Genomic DNA, 22,687 nt, shown 5'->3' on the forward strand with positions numbered 1-22,687 from the left:
AGAACATTATTTAGTAAACACTGGCTCTTTAAACTAGGGAAACAACTAGGCTACACATATTTAAAAAAAACATTTGACAGTACTTTCTGATTAATTAGTAGTAACAACGTTATTGCCTAATTTATTATTGATTATTTTCAGAAAGAGCATCATGAAGTATGTATCACGAGTCAGGGTAGGATTTACCTATGTTATCAAAGGAAAGTATAAAGAGGTTGTCAGAACAAAATTCTGTTGAATAGATCTATAGGTTCAAACAGCATATTCTCTAGGAGTAAACCTTTCAGAGAAGATAAGATCACAGTAGAGGTCCTAAGAAATATGTGTTAAACCACTGTATGATTGACATACTCTATCTATTATGACAAATGGGGCTGCCCCTTCCTTCTGTTCTTTGAAACACATGTACAGTTTTAATTCACATTGTCCCAATTGCTCACTTGTCACACTCATCACTGTCTTACATGTATGTTCAATAACCGCCTTGAAAAGGACCCTAGAGGTCGAAACACATGTCGGCTGACCTTCAACACTACATGTCTTCACTACACTAATAAAACCACATCGGGTTCTGAATGAAACTATTGTAGTGGATATCCATCTTTTTTAAATCAAACAGCGCAAGATATCCAGGACTGTACTACTTTCACTCTACCCAAACAGGAGGTGTGGCAGCACCTCCACGAACCCGCAACTATACTGCTACAAAACAAACTCAGTTCAGCCTAGAGCCCTACCATTCTGTGTTTCATTCAGAAGTGTCCTGTCCATTCGGCCCTGATGCCATAGATCTAGAAGATCGAGCTATTAGGACTTTGATGGTCTCGCATTCCAGAGGAATTCTTCTTTGCATCTTCTTTGATAACTATATGCACAGTGGGTTGGGCTTCTTAAACACATCTCCAAAGTAGTTTAACCAATTGTATTCCGAGACCACATTCGTCTGCATTGGGCCTTGTGCCGACAGTTGTCGATTAATTATGCCCCAAAATGTTTTAGAAGTTCCAGGAGTCACTGCCTCCAGCATCATTTGACCATCGTACTTGCTGCTCCTAAATCTTTGGGGCCTGGACCAATTTCTGTAAACATTGTACAGATCCCTTCTTTTGGTAGACGATTGGGTGTGAATAACCCTGATGGTGAAGTGCTCGGATCGCCTTTCTCAGGGCACTTTTCCGGATAGATGTCTCCTCAGCAAAATATTGCTCATGTCTGCAAGACTTTAGCCCAGTTTTTACTCTAGTGGAGTCCAAGTCCCAAAGAAATTCAACAAAGTCCGCCGGTGTATATAAAATGTCCACACCAGATCAACTTTGGAGCATAAAACGTCCCCTAATTTTGCCTTTAAACCCAAGCTTTTCTAAGGAATCATAATATTTGATTATTTTCTGGAATTCACAGTAACAGCGGGACAGAAACATTTCTCTGTTTTTTGTGATCTAAATGCAAAGTAGTCCTGTATTGAAATGTCGTCACTTATTCCCATCTCTTCAATCATCAGCGTCTCACAACAGTTAAAGAGACCAAGGAAGGAACCAAGTAATCAATCACTGATCTTGCATTCCCATTCTTCCAGGTGCCCGCCGGGATCTAGACCCCTGTTACATTACCATTGCAATTTGCAGATTCCACTCCAAGAAAAATGTATTCCATTTGTCTCTGTTACTTCTCCCCATAGAGTTCTTATTAATCGTAAGTAGATTTGGCAAACATTGTGAATTCAGATTTGCGGCCAATACGAGACCATCATATCCAAATCTAGAATCGACTTCTATGCGCAAAATAGAGAGTTCCTCCAGAAACACAGACACGTTGCAATGGGAAGGGTTCCAATATAAATTATAAACCATCATGGCTCCAGTTTTTTTCATTCTTATTTTTATTTTTTATCGTTTTATTGTACAATTAGTTTATTACAAACCTTATACATATTACATAATCAACCTTAATAATTTCACATATCATTTACAGTCAATAAAATAAATTATACAAGTGTAAAATGTGTTTTGTGTTCATTAACTACAGTTTTGCGAATGTAAAATGTTAGAATCTTCTGTGCATTCCAACATTCAGCAAATCTATCAATGATATTCAATCGACAATCTTACTATGTTTCAAGAATTTGAATACTCTGATTACTAGGGAGCAAGTTGAGCCTTGTAAGATATATCTCCAGAAGTTCATTGAATTCAATGAGTCTATGTAATAGACACATTTCGATAAGAGGCCTTGCCTCTACCTCTGAAGTACGTTACAGTCAATCAGTAGACGTTTAAGGGTTTCTATTTCTGTGCCACAGTGTCTACAAAGAGCATTTTCGTACATTTACCGTATTCATTTTATTTCTTTAGCAGCGTGTTAAGCCGAAACATTAGGAAGGTATCTCTGTACCGACGATCTGGAGATTGAGCTAGATATTTCTGTATTGTGACTTTCTTTTTACATTCATGGGTTCTAGTTGTTTTTCCCGATTTAAGAGAGATTCTTAAAGCCATAATTCCTTGTACCTGAGAGCAGATAAATCCAGATTTTACCCTTAATGAATTTCATATCGCTGTTAAGAGGCTTCCCGAAGGCCTACTGCCGTTATGGTGGGTTGAGAGTTGTTGTATAATCGTGAAACCATCCTTAACACCACCCTGCAGGCAGGTCTCCTGAAAGAGGACCAGATCATATTTGTTGAAAATGAACATACTCATACCTTCACCCCTAAAAGAACTGGAACACCCTGATTTCCAACATATGAGTTTCACCTGTTCCTCGGCTAAATCCATTCTTCGGTTGCATTCTATTTTTCATCGGCAGAAAGTACTTTTTCACCTCAAAACAGAATGGCAATAAGTACTGCCACTGAACACAATCTACTGCAGCCTCCTGTCTCCTATTGTCTTCTTGTCTCATCGCAAAAAGAGATCTGACTCAGCGATAGCCACTGAATATAAGAATTATATGATTTTTTCTCTGAAACAAGTATGTTGTCTTGTCACAACAAGATGGATTACAGTTAGAACCACTGAATGTAATCTCTTCTCTGTTTCTGAAAAATGTGTTGATCTTCTTCTCCTCACTGTGGCAATAAATGTTCTTTATGACATGCAAGGTGGTCACTAGGATTTTTTCTTCCCCTGCTTGCAATCAGTTGTCACAAAAAGGTGTCCTAGTATTTAGATGTTCTCTCTCTCCCTTAACTCAATCCTACGTTGATGTTCTACCTCTCCCAAAGATAAACCCTGTTTTAATGTTCTTCCTCAACTAAAGCCTGCTCTCATTTTCTACATGTTCCTCAACTAGATCCTATTTTAATGTGCTATCTCTCCCTCAACTATATCGGACTAATGTTCAGCCCCCTCCCCCAATTGAAGTTTGTTCTCTCACCTGCTCTTCAATCCCCTTCTACTTCCTTTTCGTGCAGACAATGGATCCCAAGATGTATCTGCAAATGGCTCATTGACAGAATTTGTGTCTGAACCAACTGAAAGGTTTTGTCACAACTCTGCTTTAACGCCCAATATTTAGGAATGTTGCAAACTTATTTGCCAAGCATACATGTTTTTCATACGCATTCCAAAACTGTTCCAGGGCCCTGAATGAATCTAGGTGATAATCCAGAGGCAGGAGAAATGACCTAATGGCCAGTTATTTTAGCACAGAGTGAATAAACATATTGGGTTGCTCATCAGTGAAATTAAATTAACGTAAAATCTGTGTTTGAGTCAAGTGATTTGCTGTCACAACTGCATCCAGCACCCCATTGATCTTCCTCATGTAGGAGTCATTGGACGGCCCAAGTTCAAACATTTGTAGATAAGCGCTCAGCTGGCTTGGTCATGGGTTTCTAATGGTGGTATATGCAGAGCATATCACACACTAACACCAATTTAACAGAAACATAAGAGTGTTTTTCTGGGCTTTTAGGTGGTTCACTAACTTGTTTATTGGCTTAAAGTCTCATGAAATTCTCTTTGCAGGTTTCTTATAGGCTTTGTAACAGAGTAACAGAGGTTCTGTGTATAAGAGAAGTGTGCCATGACAAACATTCTTCATTCAAATTTGACTTTTATCAACCAAGGTGTGGTTTCGGTGTGCCAGATTTCATAATGTCTCTCAAAATAAGTTTGCTTAATGTGACAAATGCCCAAAAGAGCAACGGTCTATGCTTGACACAATTGTTTAACATATATGGTCCTAGATGAATATCTGCAAGTTCTATGGCTGCAAATTGAGGAAGCCAGAAGAGTGATTTATACATTCTGCTACAGTATGAGTGAGGCTACTGGATTTGAAGTATAACTTGCATCTTGTCCCGTAGTCACTAATTTTGCATCATACATTTGCAGAGTAATGGGATATGCAAGCCTCTTTCAGCAAATGCAAACCTTACTATGCCCCTACTTAATGGGGGCATTAGAATGAAGCCTTTGTTTCCTCTTCATACCATGATCGAGGGAACCAAAATATTCATAGTGCTTCACAGCCAAATAGCAGTTATCCACAAAGAATTTGGGATAAACTATTTCAAAGGAATATACTACTAGACTAAACTGGTCCAGGCTTAAAGAACTCCCGTTAACTATATCAACTAATCTACAATAATTGATGATTTTGCTGCTTGTGCATACATTGCTTTTTAAGGTATCAATCTGTGCATATATTAAGAAGTTATGATAATTGAAAGAACTAGAACACAAGTTTTGTTTGAAACTTTAAATGTCCAATGAGATATTGAATCCTGTATACCTGGCCTCCCATCATATTGCCCCCTTCCTTGTGTCCCACATCATCACCCACATCACAGTCACAGCCACATCGATAATTGATTAGTACGCAATAAAGTCAGGAACATAAATTCCATTTCCAAACTACCAGCTCGAGAGAAACACATTCCTTCAGGGACAGAGGCAGGAGCTGGCTGGACAGATGAACTGTGATGCTGGTAATAAAGTTCCTCAAACCTCACTGAAGTCTCTGTGGCACTACTACAGTTATCTGCGAAGCACCCACTCTCCGCAGCAAGGTGTATGCTTTTCACATCTTTCAAGGTAATCTAGACTCACATGTCTGGGATATTATATTCTAGCAGGCCTTCAGTATCATGGGGCCTCATTACGAGGTTGGAGGTAGCCATGCCGCTATTTGCGGCATGGCTGCCTCCAAACTCGGGTCCGGCTCCGGGTTCCTTGAATGAGGAATTACCGGGCCATTACAACCTAGGAGGACCCGACAGGGCTCAATGGGAATGGGGAGGGAGCTAACAACGGGCCCGTTAACAGGACAGACGTCCAGAGCGGGTCCCACGAGGGAATCACGTAATAGGGCGGAATGGGTTTAACAGCCCTGGCACCGTTACTGGCGCCGTTAAACCCATTCCACCTGGGTCGTAGTGAGGCCCATGGTGTATATGTCTGCATCTATTAAGCATTCCCTCAATGTACAATCTCTAACATTGCAATGAGGAATTCTGGCAAACATATGCCTGCTATGTAACTCCAGGAACGAGCATTTGCAATCTGTGGAAAGATATGGAGATGAGCAGCATCCTATATTTAATAATGCATGCATGTACACTACATACTACCCACCCATCAATTGGTGATTGTGAAATTTCATGGAGATACATAGACGTTTGGAAGTGTGGGTTTATTGCCCATTCAATATGACATTGAATGTTAGCTTTGCAACACTGGTAAACATGTATTGGTATCTTGTCTTATTTACTTTTTTTCTCCTATCTATTTTCCAAGAATTAAATGTCATAGAGTAAATGGAAAAGCAAAATCAAACATCCATAATGGAATTCATTATTGTGGGGTTCTTGGTTGCCCCGGAGCTCCAACCACTGCTTTTTTCATCATTCTTGCTCATCTACCTTGTAACAATCTGTGGAAATCTAGTCATCATAGTGACAGTAACTCTGGACCGACATCTGAAAACTCCAATGTACTTCTTTCTCCAGAATCTTTCTTTCTTAGATATCTTTTGCATGTCGGTCACGTTCCCAAAACTGATGGCCTCCTTCTTGGATGAGAGAAGGAGCATCTCTTTCAACGGCTGTATGACCCAAATCTACTTCTTCCTGTCTTTCACAAGCACGGAATTCTACCTTCTCGCTGCCATGGCGTATGATCGCTATGTGGCCATCTGCCATCCTTTACGATACACCAGCATCATGAACAAAAGGTCCTGCCTGTTGCTGGTTGCTCTTTCCTGGTTGCCAGGTTTTTTGGACACAGTACCGCATGCAGTCATGGCATCACGTCTGACCTTCTGTGGGTCCAATGAAATTCACCACTTCTTCTGTGACCTTACTGCCCTGATGACTCTGTCCTGCAGTGACACACACACTTTGGAAAGTCTCATCTATGTAGAAGGCATATTTGCGGGACTCATTCCCTTTTCACTAACGATAACCTCTTATGTCTACATCATCTCAGTGATATTAAAAATCCGCTCTGCTGAAGGGAGACGCAAGGCCTTCTCCACCTGCACCTCCCACCTGACTGTTGTTACTCTTTTCTATGGCACTGTTATCTGCATGTACGTGCGTCCAGCATCATCCTATTCACTAGATCAAGGGAAGATTCTTGCCATACTGTATACCACCTTAATTCCAATGTTTAACCCTTTGATTTACAGCCTTAGAAACAAAGAAATGAAAGGAGCTTTCACAAGACTTATAGGTATCTCTGTGCCCTCATTAAGGAAGTGATGAGAGAGGCAGGTTTTAGGCTCATGAAGAACATTAAGTAAGCATTGAGAACCATGTAATGCCTAGGGGTCTCATCAGGGGCTGGGGAGGAGCAGCAAAACCGTGGCTGTAATCCTGAGTTTGGACAGAAGGTTTGAACTTTACCTCCAGCTTTTAGCTGGAGGTAAATCTCCAGCTTTCTGCCCAATCATGGTGTGATTACCACCAGCTGTAATAGCACCAAAACACCTCATAAAGTCCCATGGACTCTTAGAAAAATGGGAATTTACAGCAATATCGCACCTCAGGATCCAGTGCTAATAGTGCCAGACCGAGTTTGGGGAATGCTATTTGTGTTGGCTGTATCCCAGCACAATTACTGCTGGGATACCGCTAAGGCAGTGATGAGGCCCTAAAAATGCAATGTCAACAGGTCACTGCAGCGTTTTGGATCACTTCTAAGGTCTTCTTTCTCTTTTTGACAAAATGCACAGTTCTATATATTTGAGGCACCAGATCGATGCTATGAAACGATCAACAGATTGAAAAGGTGCTTACCTTCGACCACTTACTGTCAGTATCACATTGTCATTATGGGGACCTCAGAAATGACTCTTGGATGACTAACACAATTCTGAGGAGGCTGATGTAGAAGAGTGTGTACTCACTCATTAGGAATTACCCAAGATAAAACTTGTGTCAATGTGGAGTCCGCCTTGTAGGTGCATTCTTTCAGCTAATTTATGCATGGGTGGATAGAGCTCAGATTCATGTTATGATTTATCTAAACAACATTTCTTCTCCATTATGAAAATTCACTACAGTAAAAGTCTAAAACTCTGGTGTGTATTATTTCACTTTGTTCCTGCTGTTTGCTTGACCCTGATTTCTTTATTTTGCTGAAGGTATATTGACAGCGGATAAAATAATCTGTTGCTTTCTTGAATCATTGTTCATAAATCTTCAAAAGCAGAACAGATATGCCTTATTGAACTTCAAGATACATAATTGGATACTTGAATAATGTAGAATTCAAAGAGTTCAGTAATTTTGTTGTCAGGAGGTTACACTCTTCATAAACCTTACCATCAGGGTGTGTAAAAAGGGACAGCTCTAAACACATTGTGCATGTAATACATTTTTGACTGAGGTGAGTTAGGATTTGTGCTGAAAGTCTTGAAGGGATCCCATTATTTCATCATTAGTGTAAGGTAGATTTGTTTTCCCCCAAATTAACATTTCGTAGCATGATCTGTTGCCATGTTGTTGCCACACTTCTTCTGACATAGTGGCTTAAGGCATGAGTGCATTTTTGCCATTTTATGTAAAGGAAACGAAACAATGAGACACAGTATATTCCATTCTACTGAAAGGTATATTAAAATTAAACACAGAGAGAACCATTGATAATATTTAAGTTCACAGCTACTACTGACAAGTTGACCCCTGCCCATGGAAAATAATTGTATTGTTGCTTTACAACTACTTTTTAGAGTGTTGTCCATGGGTTACTGTCACCAAAAATTATGTATAATTTGGTTATCACATTGTCTTTGAATTGTGTTGAGCGCTGTGAGGGGTCAGAAATGTGAGTTGGACAACCTGGTGAAGATATTTCAAAAGATGCCATTTGATTAAATTAAAAGGGTGGATACACCCCTCATTATCCCTACTATGAGGAGGATTTCCCTGCTAGAAATAAAATAAAGAAAACACTCTAACAAAGGATATCTGTACTCACACTAATACATACAATGTATCTCAATAAGGTAATGAAGGCAGTACAAAGACAGCAGCATCATAACAGATCCACAGTTAAATTAACAATAGAACATTAGTCTCTCCTTATCATCTCAGTGAATTTCTCTTCCCCAGATTCAAGCCAGACTCTGCTCCACAGTTCCAAAAAGAAACAAGGAAATCCTGGTTTGTAGCAAAGAACTTCAATTAGACAACAGAAAGTTTCACTATTCCAGTGGATCAACAAAAACACATTGTTTTTCTTTTCCTCTTTCAATAGTTAGATTCAAACTTGTCTTCCTCAAATACACAAATAATCTTTTATCAGCAACATAAATTGCCTTTGTCATGATGCTTTGCCACAAGTTATTACTTCTGTTGCAGTTGTATTCAATTCTTTCTTCAGCAATGGAAGTCTGTCAAAATAGGTTCACAGCACTTCTTCATCGTCTACCTGGTGTACTCCCATGCCAGGCCTACTACTTGAAAGGTTCGCTGATTGGGTATACTCCCCTGCCTGAACAGTAATTCACAAAAACACAAGTGCCTCTGTGGTTAAGATAGACTTTTAACAGTTTTGCATTGTTCATTATTTTTCAACATCAACGTTTAAGCAACGCTTCAGGGAATGCCAGATTCCCATTGGTGTTCTTTAGTACTCTTTCGCACTTTCCAGCACCTCTGCAAACCATGCTCCTCTCCTTCTGAATAACCCTTTTTGGAAGGGCAGCCTTCTTGCCACTCTTGCTTCCCCACTGCTTTAACAAGGAAACACTGTCAAAGATATGGTTTGATTCTGCTTTGTCCTTGGCTTTGGCAGTGTGGGTTTATTCCAGCTCGTGTTATATGCTTCTTCAAATATGGGCAATACACTTTGCAACCCTTGGAACTACCGTAAGTCCCCTCATGCCTTTGGCAAAGGAGTTGGTTTTACATAGCTACAATCTTGTTTTTTTTGGTTTGGGCATTAAGCATTAGGTTTTAAAAGTATTGCCCCGTCTTGTTGCCTGGTTCTCAATAAAATTGCATGCTAAAATATACAATCATTTGGATTTGGAAAATATGGTTTTCTCTGGTTTCCAATAGTTTGGTATTCATAATTGCCTTTGTTTTCACTTTCACTCACACGCAAGTGATTTCTACTCTGGAAATGCCTGTATTGTGCCCACCAGGGGTCTCGGAGCGCTCTGAGGTCACTTTCAGCTTGTGATCTCACCAGGTAAGACGTGCACATCCGATTCCCTCGCTGCTCACAGGTACTCTGCTTCAGTGGCTCCTCTCGACCTGGCAATCTGCTACTTTTGATTCGCTGCCACCCGCGCCACTTGTAGAAGGAGCTTCCTTTGCATTGTAGGCTCCCTGTTACTCGCCGGCAACCTGAGACAGCCTCATGGGCAATAAAGCTTCCACGCTTTCGCTATCCAGAACTTCTGCAGAACAGTTCTTCAGCGGGTAAGCTTTCCTCTTTCACGCTTCCCGCTGCACGACTTCTGCAATTAAGACAATTGGAGGCAAGGACCCTCTGAAGGCTGGCTACTGTTCTCTACTCAAGAGTGGTCCTAGCATCTTCTCTTTCCAACCAGGTTCTGCTCAGGCTGCTCACACTGCTCTCCCAGCTCACTAATGCACTTGAAGGGGCATTTAAACCCTCCCAGGGCCTCATTACGAGTCCGGCAGTAGCCGTGCTGGAAAATCCAGCAGGCTGCCGCCAGACCGGTAATATCATTCTGCCTCCGTGATTGCCGGAATCACCGGGGCATTACAACCCCGGTGACCCGGTAATTACGGTGGCGGAATTCTGTAAATCCCCATTCCCATGGAGTCCCATAGGACTCCATGGGGATGGGGACCATGGAAACACTGGTTCCGTCTATGACAGAGCCGGTGTTTCCATGTCCGCCTGCAGGCAGGTGGTGTTACTTCCTCCAGGTCACACCTGGCAGGAGTGACACCAACCGCCTGCAGAACTCAGAATCAGCTGATCCGGAAACAACGGTGGTGGCGGATTTACCACCACCATTGTTTCCGGACTGGCTGACTCATAATGAGGCCCCCAGTCTCCCTCAGGTGTGGGTCATTTTTATCAACAAGCTGATTTTCTCCTGTAGGTTTGATCCTCTTTAGACGTCTTCTTCATCCCAGTACTTTGGGAATTATGGGACTTGAGGTCCCTAATGATAAAGTTAGTTTATCTTACCTCTTCTCTTTTGTAATAAGCCATTAGAAGGTTGGTGTATTAGGGAAGTTGAACAAGGGGGTTTCCCTTTTCTCCTGACCTTCTCTCCCCCTCATGTGATCCTCCGACAGAACACCACCCCAGGGTCAGGATCAGAAAGCATCTGCCTTTTCCTAGCCACATGAGAAGGGTTGCAGGCCAGGTTTTCTGGGGGAATCACCTCTGATATATCACATAACCCTAGACAAGATGATATCATGAATAACCGAAATAAATGGTTTTAAAAGTTACTTGTTTGAAATTATGCCTAGTTTGTTGTGAACGCTACTGACAAGGAGGATAATAGTGGGTGGTAAGTGGTAGGTGGTATGGTTTCTTGAGTGTAGTATCCATTAATCAGCCAGCATTCAACAAAGGAACTTCATGATACTATCAAGATGATGGAGAAACTCACGTCCCTGAACCAGTTCACAGGTTATCCAGCCCGCTGAATAGTAAATCCAACAGAAATTACATTTGCTGTAATAAGCTCAGACAAGTCAGCAATTGTTTTACAAAAGCTGCAGGGCCCAAGTGTTTGCTGATGTGTCAGCTATTCTGTGTTCATGCACTATAACACTGAATTCTTATGAAGGTAATGATTAGACGTTGACCAGTTTGAGCATGGCTGAAGGAAAGGTATGTACAATTATCTGATATTACATGAGTGATAAAAACATACTGCAGGTTTCTCTGTGTTAAACAGGGAGCTTTTTGTAATCCTTGTTCGTGTTTTGTGAATGGGGCGATACATGATCCTCTAGCTATGATGTGGAATAAGTTAACCTGATGTTGACGAATGAGATGGACACAAAATTGAACGAGTACATGAGTTCGATGCAGTATTCTCGGGGAGTCCTAAGAAGGGCAGTACCATCTGTTTGTACCTCTTTTAAATAGTGCCTCCACTGGGAGTGGTTATAGATATCGACTGATATAATAGGAGACATTGGGCCTCATTACGAGGTAGGAGGTAAGGGATTACAGGCACCGGTAAGTGTGACGGTGCCGGTAATCCCTTACCTCCATATTCCGAGGTCCCTTAGTGGGTCCCTTCCTTAACGCCTGGTTTGACCAGGTGGTAAGGATGGGACCCGCTAAGGGACTTCAGAGCTAATAACGGTACTGCAAATTGCGGTACCGCTATTAGCTACTTCCTCATTCCCATTGAGCCCTATGGGGGCTCAAATGGGAATGGGGAATGGTTCTCAGAATGGGGATTTACTGGGTCCTCCAAGGTTGGAATGACCCGGTAAGTACCCATTCCGAGAACCCGGACCCGGTATGTGGTAAGGGGGTAGCCATGGTGCTAATAGCACCATGGCTACCTCGTAATGAGGCCCATTGAGACATCAATAACAACTCAACTCCCAATGGTTGTCAATCAGTACTTCTTTTGGGTAAACTTTATGTGGATTATATAAGTAAGTAACATAACTAGCAGCGGCAACTCTGGGGTACCCTTGACAATAAATTGAACAAAATACATGTGCATAAAGTGCAGTTATACATAATTCACATTTTTTTCACTATAACTGGACAACAAACACCTGGGCAAACATGAAATATATTATTCCCACCTATTTAGAGTCCACAAGTCCTTCTCAATGTACCGCTTCATAAAACCCAACAAATGAAGTGGGTGTGGAACGTATGCATTTAAACTATGATGTTCAATACCATCCGCACAACACAGTATTGTTATACCAAAGACGTTGCCTTTGACACAGGATGGATTCCCCTGATCCCCATCAAGGTATTAATGTGAAGCACTAAATAAGGATACTTCAACGTGTGGGGAGCCTTTTTTGGTGGGTACCTGCTCTGGTGGACCTCGGCGCCCTTTTGCTAATAATTTGTGATTCACAATTACGGTCGCATGCCTGGGATTTAACCCATGAACATTGAACTAAAGCATTCAACTTATGAACTTTGAAACAAACAAATTGGGTAAGAAAGAACAGTGAGCGATTTATTTAACAAAACAATCTCAATTATCGAGAAGCCATTTAATACTAATCAATTTCTCATAATTGTTTTTTCTCATTGTTGTTTTGTGTTATTTGTTATTATTGTTTTTTCTGTTCTTTTATTTCTGAAAAATACTTTTTCTCTCAACCCTAACAATCCTACCTTTTTTCCTCCCTCAAATGGTCATTCATTAATGTTGTTAAAAATTTCATTTTTGGATGCTTTTTTTGTATATTTTGGAATGGATTGATACTTTGCTTGCTATAAATTTCATGATTACCCCTGATTTGATAAAGACATAGATTGTCGAAACAAGTGTAATCACATAGGGCATTTTTCTAAGAATCAATGTGGAAATAAAAGCTCAAAACTTGACTTGGAGTATAAGAGGTATTGATTGATCCTACCTTTCAACGTTACGACAAGGGCGCATGACATCAGTATGAGTAACACTAAATAAGGATAGTTCATTCACAAAACTTCCCTTAAAGTGGCAACCAATATTTTTTTCAGTTTTAACATGGAAACCTCTGCTAGAGTCTCAGCATTTCATATTAGTGTCACCTTTCTCAAATGGTGGCTACTGTCTACAAAAACAAACAAAACTAAAATCAAAAGTTAAGCAAGCTCATATTTCTGATGAGTGACACCTGCCCTCAGTTATACTTCAATTGTCTGGTGGTGGGCTTCAATTTCTTGATATTCGACAGGCTGGCTGGGATGGGGAAGACACCCTTCTTTTTCTTTGTGCGGCTCACATTGCTGGAAAGCATTTGATTTGCGGGGAAGACATGCCAGCCTTGTTGGGTTAGGCAAAAGCTTTGGGCTGTGTCAGGGTAGTCCGGATGGTGGCTTCCTGGGTTCATATGGTGGTGGGTGGAAGCTGGGTCTTACAGAGCCTGGTAGGGTAGGGGTACCGACCACTTATTTTGCAGGAGAGGCAGCGATGGCCTGGAAAGCAGCAATGTCTAGCTGTTTAAAGGATGACTGAATTGTTGCCCTTTTTGAATGAGTTTGTGGCGAGAGAGCATAGGGGTTGACTCTTGTGCGTAAACAATCATCTTACTTGAGGTCACTCTTAATTACTGAGTGTTCTCAATGATACTGAACGAGCTAGAAGGGCTTTTCACACAGCTTCTTACTGAGAAAAAACAGACCGTGAGGTATTGCCACCTGCCAAGGGTGTAGAAGCCCTGGCTGTTTTGGTATTTATTATCACATAAAATGATTGTGGTAAGTACATCTCAGAAAGACTGATCTGATAACCAGATATACCTTTCATTAAATTCCACACCAAAGCTATAGTGTATACCTGTGTCTTGCTGGGTTAATATCCAGATATGCAGCACCAACAGCCTAGTGGCACAGTGCAGATCCAGAGTTCACAGGAGCCCATCAGCGATCTGCTGTGATAGCCAAGTCACTTCAGCGCAGAGGCTGCACTTAAAGTTTGCATTTCTTGTTCAAAGGAACATATTCATGAGTAATTAGTATTCTCGTGGCAGTTTAATCTTTAAACATAAAGGCATACCTGAGTTTAGGCTATGGTGAAGAGTAATAATAAACCGCATTAGATTAATATCAATAATCTGCCAGCACTGTGAGCTCAGGCCTGCTATAGATGGATTATGTGTACTCTGGTCAGACAGCCTGGTCCTGATACTTGCAGGGCAGGAGACTGAATGGTTGGGCCTCTCTGTTTGATCCTTTGTGAGGTCTGGTAACATTTATCTACAGAAGGCCAGATTCCCAGCAGAGGCTGTCCTGGGAAACAGGAATCAAAGGGCACACCCATCCCAAAAGGAATACCCTCACACCATCATGCTGCATTCCAATAGAGCTAATGATATTATAGACAAGGCAACAGTGTTAGTGTAGACAGAGGACACTCAGCATAGTTGGAGGAAGATTCCACCATTTTGTTTGAATCTAGACCTTTGTCCCTTCATATCCCTTCCTTTTCCTTTAGCAGAGCACACTTTGGGTATGACGTCAGAAGGCAGAGACCACTTGTCTCAAAAACAGGGATTGGACCCCACAAGCAGGCTTGCTTTAGTCCATTCGTCTTTGGGCCTTTTTCAATAAAAGAGGGTGTCTTCCACTCCTTTATTGATTCACTCTTGAACAAACACCTGAGGAATAATTCATTGGACCTCTGTTGGAACAGTTGAATCTTCAAGCCCTCCACCAGTGAGGTGAAAACTGAGTGCCCAAGAAGAGGCACACTCTGCTGCCTACCACTCCTGAGGGCACATTGAGGGTGACTTGCTTCTGGAACTAGATCTGGAACTCTGCCAGCCACACTGCTGCCCAGGACCTCACCTTGTTGAAGGACTCCTGTAGATGTGCGCTAGCCTCCCCTGTGCGTGTAGAAGGACTACACTTGCCCCTGAGACCCTAAAGTGAGGCTCAGAGTACCTAAGTGCTAGATCAGCCAAAATTCCTGTTTTTGTGCTGTAAAACCACTGTGAGCCATGGTTGCAGCCCATTTAACCTCATCTAACCAACAGGACCAAATAGAGATGCCTGTGGCACTTGGACGATCTTCGAGCTGCTGGACTGCATGCTCAGACCAATAAGCTGCTGCACCATGTCAGCTGAGTGTGTTGTTGCCTCAGCTTGCAGTTGAAGCACTGCCACATCTGTCAAGTTCAAACGACCTTTCGAACCACCAGCATGTTCATTGGTGAGCTTCATCAATTGTTGTAGCAATTCTGGTGCATTATTGAACTGCAACCTTTGAATGCTGTGTCAAACGCCCGACTCGAACTATGCATCCAGTCACCAACATCTTTGCTACCGAACCGAAGGTGGTGGTCTTTATGATTCACACTTCATCGAGTACCTCATAGAACCAATAATCTAAAACAGCATATCCATTCACCACCAACTTTGCAGTAAAAATAACTGTAGAAAGAACCCTGGTGGCGCTCATGATCTGCTGATCTTCAAGAAGTGCTTCGAACCACAGCAAACATCAGCACAACTCTAGCTCAAGACCACTTCCCGTCTCGGGCATTGTGACCTCCATTTCTAATTCTGATTCAAACCAAACAAACAGTACAGCAGAGCCTGGCACTATGCTATTGAACCACCACGAACATCAACGTTATTATTAACTGGTAACTGTCATCCTGGTCCATCTTTGGGCCATCGAGACTGGCAGGTCACCTTGAATCCATTTTCACACCAGATGAAATCCTTTTTTAAGAAATGGAGGGTTTTTACTTGCCTTTCTCCCCTGTTTCACTACCCAGAGTGCGGTTTCTTTCTATCTTTGCACATTCCGTGTACTTTGTACACGGATGGGTTTTGGGCAGTGTTTTTCTATTCAGCTATTATTGCAGACTGTGTCTTTAATTAAAGTATATACATTTTTATAGCACCTTGATTGGACATTCGATTTATTTTGGACTGTTGTACTTTGCGATTTGGTTAGCTTCTGGACTGTAGCCTACGTTACCATAAAAGGTAAAGTGGGTCTATCTCTTGTCCATTTCATGTTTATGGTTGGGATCATCCTTGTTCTCTAGAAGTGTGAGGGCTGAGTAGGTGGTTTAGCCACTACTCATCCTTCTACTCCTGTGGGGAAGAAGTCATTTTGTCATATTCACCATATGTGAATTAGCCACATTATCGGTGGAGAGGTGAACAGAATGAAGTCAGTGCTTTATTTTATTTAAAGAGGATAGGAAGCAGGGCCTTATCCTGGTTACTATAATGATGAATATATAACCATTGCAGTCCAACTGCATGGGGTGCTTGACAGAGAACATGTTTGCTGGAACTGCAGGAAAGACTTCCCACTTCATGTTAAGTCTCCGTGGGATGAGAGGCATTGAATGAGGAGGAAAAGGATTCTCTACAAGGGTCTGTGTAAGAAAGGCCATGTTGACAATCCGGCAACACTCTGGTTCTGAGGGGTAGAAAACAGTGGCACAGGACCACCATGTTATAAAATGCAGAGCACAGCCCCTCTGTAGAAAGTGAAACAGCAGATATATATGTAGACTCATTTATTTTTGTGTAGGTGTGAAGGAAAGGGGAGGCCAGAAACATGGACAGCCACAGAGATGCCTTGCATAAATAACCCACAAGTTAGGGTTATATAACTCCCTGAACAGACAGATCACTGCTGGCCAGTTCAGACCCAGATAAGTGTTCACACAGCAGGTCTGATTTACTTTTTTAAAAGTGGTATGTATCTTCAAGGGATTCATATGCTTAATTCAGAGTTACTGGTACCATGCACAACACTGAACACTATCTCTGATCATTCTATTTAGCCAAGAGGGCCTGGGCTCAATAGTGTGTCTCACATTTACTTCTGGGCACCAAAGACTTCTATAATGATTTATATAAGGACTGTCTATTACACTGTCTCTAGAAATGTGAGGGAACACTGGAAAGCTGGGAGGAGAGATCGGCCAACAGAGAGCTAGAGCAGGCCTAAATAATTACCTGAGGGTAATGCTACAGAGCTGCAGTCCTCCTTTCAGCAGGGTCCCTTTATCTGTCTCATCACCAAAGGCAAAGATGAGCTTTCTTTTCACAGAGCCAGTGGGCTGCACCACTATACCCCTCTCCAGAGGAGCATAGCTGAAGGGTACATGTGTTCCTTCATTTACCTCTTGAAGGCCTCATGTGTCGCTCATCCTCAGGCCGTACAAAGGGCAGCCATTTCAGGTGAGTGAAAGAGAATGTAACAAAGGTCTGTTTCATATTTCCTCTCTAGGAAACACTGGGCCTCATTCCGAGTATGGCGGTAAGGGATACCGGTCACCGTTAATGAGACCGGTGCCGGTAATCCCTTACCGCCACATTCCGAGTTCCCTTTGCGCCCTCGTCCTTAACGCCTGCTTTTAGCTTTTAGCAGGTGTTAGGGACAAGGGCGCAAAGGGGCTTTTTAGCCAATAACGGTGACTGTAAAGTACGGTCACCGTTATTTGCAATTTCCCCATTCCCATTGAGTCCTATGGAGGCTCATTTGGGAATGGGGAAGGGCCCTGGGGAATGGGAAATTACCGCCCTGGTCAACTCGGAATAGGGCGGTAATTTCCCATTCCACCAGGGCGGTGCCGGTACGGGTCCGGTGCCGACCAAGGCGCTACTACCGCCATTGGTTAGCGCCAGACTCGGAATGAGGCCCACTGTATTGTATATACACAAGTAGCTGCACAGAGTGAGCATGTCATGTAGTACAATTAAAGAACACTGCACTAGGGCAGATATATATTTAAAATACATAGGGCCTCATTATGAGGCTTGCGCTCACGGAATGAAGGGGGCCGGTAAGGGACCTGCCCCCTTCATTCCGTCAGGGCTGATTACAGGGTTCCCATCGTGGGACCCGGATCGGACGCCAGGGAAAACCAGGCGTGTTTTCCGGGTCCCGCGACGGGAAGAAGGAGGTAACAATGGGACACTTATGATGTGCCCGTTGTTACCTCCATCCCCATTCCCATTGAGCCCTATGGGGGCTCAAATGGGAATGGAGAATGGTTCCTGCAAGGAGGATTTACCGGGTCCTCCTATGTCGGAATGACCCGATAAGTCTCCATTGCAGGAACCTGGAAAAGGAGCCCGGTTTGGAGGCAGCCATGGAGCTAATAGCTCCAAACTCGTAATGAGGCCCATAGTCTGTTTTAAAAACAAATAGAAACAAAGACAATACTGTGACAGATTACATTATTACATGTCATAAAAAGTCTTACAAGACACACGTAGGGCCTGATTCACAGAAGTGTTTTATAATAGCATAATCCTATAGGAAAACACTCTTTGAATCAGGCCCTAATGTATGTGTCACTATTTCAAATCAGTATTTCAAATTAAATCACATAGTAAATGTCCTCAACTAATACAACTATGTATGCTATTTTATTCATTGGTATCCCCTTATTTTATGAGCGGGTTCACCCGTCCCACTCCTTGGGATAGACCTTGTCCTCAAGTTTTCTAAGTACTTATTGTATTGTGCATTTGGTTATAAAATAAACTTTTAGCACTTGTTAAACATTAACATTAATATTACATATTCATTCATCCTTGTGACCAAACATTTATTACAGTTGTTTACATTTAAAATGCATACTACCCTAATACAATAAAGTGTAATAAAAGCTATTAATAGATGTATTATAAAACATTTAAATAAGTTATATAAAAATACACTTGTACAATTATTACTCAACTATTCATCTAAAAGCCCTGGTAGAAAGACAAAAATCAGTCAATACTAAAATGCTTCTACTGTGAAGTAACTGTGTCTCCTCTCTTGAGTTACGCATCTTACTAGAACCCTTGCACCTATGGATTGTATTCAATGTTCAAAGAGATTTAAGTCCAAGTTACAAAAGTCCCAATGCCTCATTCCAGATGTTAAATGCAGATCCAGAGGTTCAGCCCCAAATACTACTCCAGAATTCCTCACTCAAAATAAATTCCTCCTTTCCTACTAGGTTATGATAGCCCTTTAGATAGTATACTTTCAGATGCGGGCATGACGTGAGCATATGGCGACTGGTCTCTATCGATATCTTGCATAATCGGCATATCATTTCTTTATGTAGATGGTTGTTATCTGTCCATATGGGGAATCTCGCCCCATAGAGGTAGCCATGTGGTTTTTCTGTCACCATCCACCAGGGACTCCTCACTCTAATGCAATGAGCTGGCGGCAGGTGAAGGCAACTGGTCATTTGAAACCCCAACCTCCTAGCACAGTAATGCACCAAAGCCCTCCAGACTTGCTTCTGCGGGGAGGATGTAGGGCAGATGGGAGTCAGCATAGGCCAGTACTGGAGTCTCAGTGAGTCATTTCTTATAGTGGGCAAATGTTCGATCACACTCAATGATCTAACATAGACCAAAAGGCTCTTGTGGGTGTTGGAGTGCTGCACAGCTGGTCTTCAGTTACGGCACTTTCTACTTCAGAGCAGGGTAACCCATGGTGAGGTCAGTCAGTGTACAAGCAATGCTGGCAGCCCTAGGAATTATCCTCCCATAATAGGTGCAGAAACAAAGTAAACTCCTCATCTCTCTCCGAGTCTTGGCTAATTGTGGAGTGCTTCAATCTTTGAGGGATCCATGCTGCCTCCCTCTGCAGACACCACATGGTTGATGTATTTCATGCTGCTGAAGCACATCATTATTTTACTTTCTGATGACTACGATTGGAGAACCGTAGGGCTGCATGACTCCTGGAAGACTCCAGCATGCATCAGCTCCTGGGGCAGCTGCCTCAATATCTTTCTCAACCAGGTGTCACTGTTCAGCCTGATGTGGTGTACCACTCCATGCTTTTCACTCAGGTCCCAGTCACTCATCAGGAAGACTTCACCCTCAGTATCAACTGTTCACCAAGCTGACCATGGTGAATATAGGACGCACCAACTTGTCCAACAATGGCTCAATGAAATGTGTCTAGAAGTGTTTGATCCACAACTCTCAGACTTCATCATTGACAGCAGCCTGTACTTCCAGAAACACATAGCCAAGAAGGCACAAATAGCGTGGCTGAGAATCTCTACCCTTTGAAAAATCAAACCTTTCATCCCGCCACAGGACCTTCGGACTGTAGTGCATGCCCTTGTGGTCTCACACTCGATGGGGAAAATGCTTTCCTGACAGGGCTCCAAGCTGCTCACTTGGCTCCCCTAAAAGCAGTCCACCACGGTGTAGCAAGTCTTATTACAGGAGCACAGACATTTCACTGAATAACCTGCATCTTACGCAAATTACATTGACTTCCACTTCAAGCGAGGATACTGCTCGAGACTGCATGTATAATCTGCAAAGGAGTCACAGGTAGCACACCAGCATATCTGACTGCTAATCTCCAGATATCTGGTGGCACACGTACCTCGCACAGCAAATCGACAAACCAAATTGATTCACAACTTGTCCGCAAAGAGAGGATCCAGAAACAATTATTCTCCTACGTCAATAGGAATGAGGAAAACCCATCTAATGATTAGCTGTATAACACATGGGATAGTTACAAACAACAAAGAATGATCCTCATTAAACTATTATAGTTCATTCAGTTATACAAACATTTGTAAAACAGCGTTTATATAAATCTTTTTGAAATCATTATCATAAATGTCACAATTCATAATATGATCTGTTGAAATTCATAATGTAGCCTGGATCCCCATCCAAAGATATCATAATAATACACAATACATCTCAACAAAAGTCCTATTTTTTATGAAACACACAATGGCCCTAATTCATGGAATAATTTGCACGGAAAATAGGGGGCATGCGCACGAAATCGCACGGAAGCACCGGTTTGTGTATTCATGGAACACAATGCGCAGGGCTTACCAGGGGCTTGCAAGGAATCTGCACCGGTCCAACATGTCACTGCCACACCAAAAAAATGCCTTGCGCGAGACTCGTAGCGAAGGGGCGTTGGGCTCTGCGCAGTCACCTAAAAAGGGGGCGAAACACATGGAATGGGGAACAACAAGTGAAAATATGGGGTGTAACGAGGGATGTACCAAAGTAAAATCCTTGCAACGCCCATACGCACGCTAAAAACCTGTATTCATGGAATTGAACAGGGCTCTAATAGCGCGGAAAAAGACGTTCAAATCCAGAAACAGGTACGCCACGTGAAAGCTGGCGTAAGCATCACCTCGCACTAAAACAAATGCATGAAAAGGGTGCGCGAACAGCAGACGCGCCTATACAGCTACGATGAATGTACCATTTGTTGCAGCAGTGATCGTGGGACACCGCAGGAGGAGGAGGACGGCCAGGGCATAGATTTTTCTACCTAGGACCAGCCTTTTTGTGATGCCTGATGACCAAGTCTATGGCAGGTATAGGTTTCCACCTCATATCATATTAGACCTGGTCACGGAGTGGGAGGATGACCTGATATCACCCACCCTGTGCTCCCAAGCATTGAGCCCCTTGGAAAAGGTGCTCAATGTTCTGCATTTTTTTGCCACTTGTTCATTTGAGCGGACATCTGCCATACCTGGGGGCATTTCACAGCCCACGCAGTCACGCTGTCTACACTAGGTGTTGGCAATCATGATTGCACGCCCTTCAGTCTGCAGGCACATCTACATGCCCAGGAAACCTGCATAAAGGTAGACCGTGGTCCAGGATATTTATGGGCTGGCGCACTTCCCTAAAGTGCTTGGTGCGATTGATTGCACCCATGTGGCTCTACGTCCACCTAGGGCCACAGAGCACATCTATCGTATTCGCAAGCACTGGCATTCCATCAACGTGCAGGTTGTATGTGATGCCAAGGGTCTCATTACTTCTGTATATGCAAACTATCCAGGGTCCACCCATGATAGTTTCATATCAGAACAGAATGTCACCCCTACACCGGGCCCGGGAAGCTGGGAGGCATATCAACACAAGGCTCATTGGTGAGTATAAACGCCCGTGCACATGCATGTATGTCACACACACGGACAAATACACAGCAATGACAAACATTTTAACCTCTACAGGGAACAGTGCCTACCTTCTGAGCACCTACATGATAACGCCAATACGGAACCCCACCACACCACCCCAGGTAAGATGCAACACAGCCCATAAAGCCATGATTACCTACACATGCCACCCGGTGCACCCCTATGCAAATATGCTAGATGAGTTCACTAGGCATGCCTGCACGTACACCACTGCACATGTGTAGTCCCTGAGGAGTTAATGGCACACCTCAAGGGCAATCAATGAAAATAATAACAAAGACCACAACCAGGAAAGAGCAAAACAAAATATGACATGCCAACATCTGGTCACGGGGGAAGAAAAATGAAAAGAAATGGCCATCTTGGAACAGGGGTGTGGGGCGGTCCACCCAGAAGAGGGGAGGGACAGGGTGATATTCCCTCCATGGGTACAGGGACTGCACGGCTATGATGGGTTGGGAGGGCTGTCACTGTTGTCGCCACCTTCCTGTGTAGAATGCGAAGGTGGTGGTGGTAAGGTAGGTTGACCACATAAGTCCTTGGCCTGGTCCTCCATGACAGCGTCCAGACAGGACCCAGATAAATGCATTTGGAACACAAAGCCTCGGAGGTCCGCATGCAACA

The 22,687-nt window shown here is 42.8% G+C and overlaps 1 protein-coding gene across 1 annotated transcript; it reads left to right on the forward strand.

Annotated features, from left to right (window-relative positions):
* Positions 1-5,761: 5,761 nt before the first annotated feature.
* Positions 5,762-6,706, forward strand: LOC138579480 (olfactory receptor 5AR1-like). The gene has a single exon (XM_069649810.1). The coding sequence runs from the start codon at positions 5,762-5,764 to the stop codon at positions 6,704-6,706; it is 945 nt and encodes a 314-aa protein (XP_069505911.1).
* The last annotated feature ends 15,981 nt before the right edge of the window (positions 6,707-22,687 follow it).

This window comes from Ambystoma mexicanum, chromosome 3p, assembly GCF_040938575.1.
Source record: "Ambystoma mexicanum isolate Mex_15411 chromosome 3p, UKY_AmexF1_1, whole genome shotgun sequence".
In the NCBI taxonomy this organism is placed as follows: Eukaryota; Metazoa; Chordata; class Amphibia; order Caudata; family Ambystomatidae; genus Ambystoma; species Ambystoma mexicanum.

Coding starts and splice junctions, on each gene's coding strand:
- LOC138579480 (XM_069649810.1), top strand. CDS start 5,762: ATGGAAAAGCAAAATCAAACATCCATAATGGAATTCATTATTGTGGGG.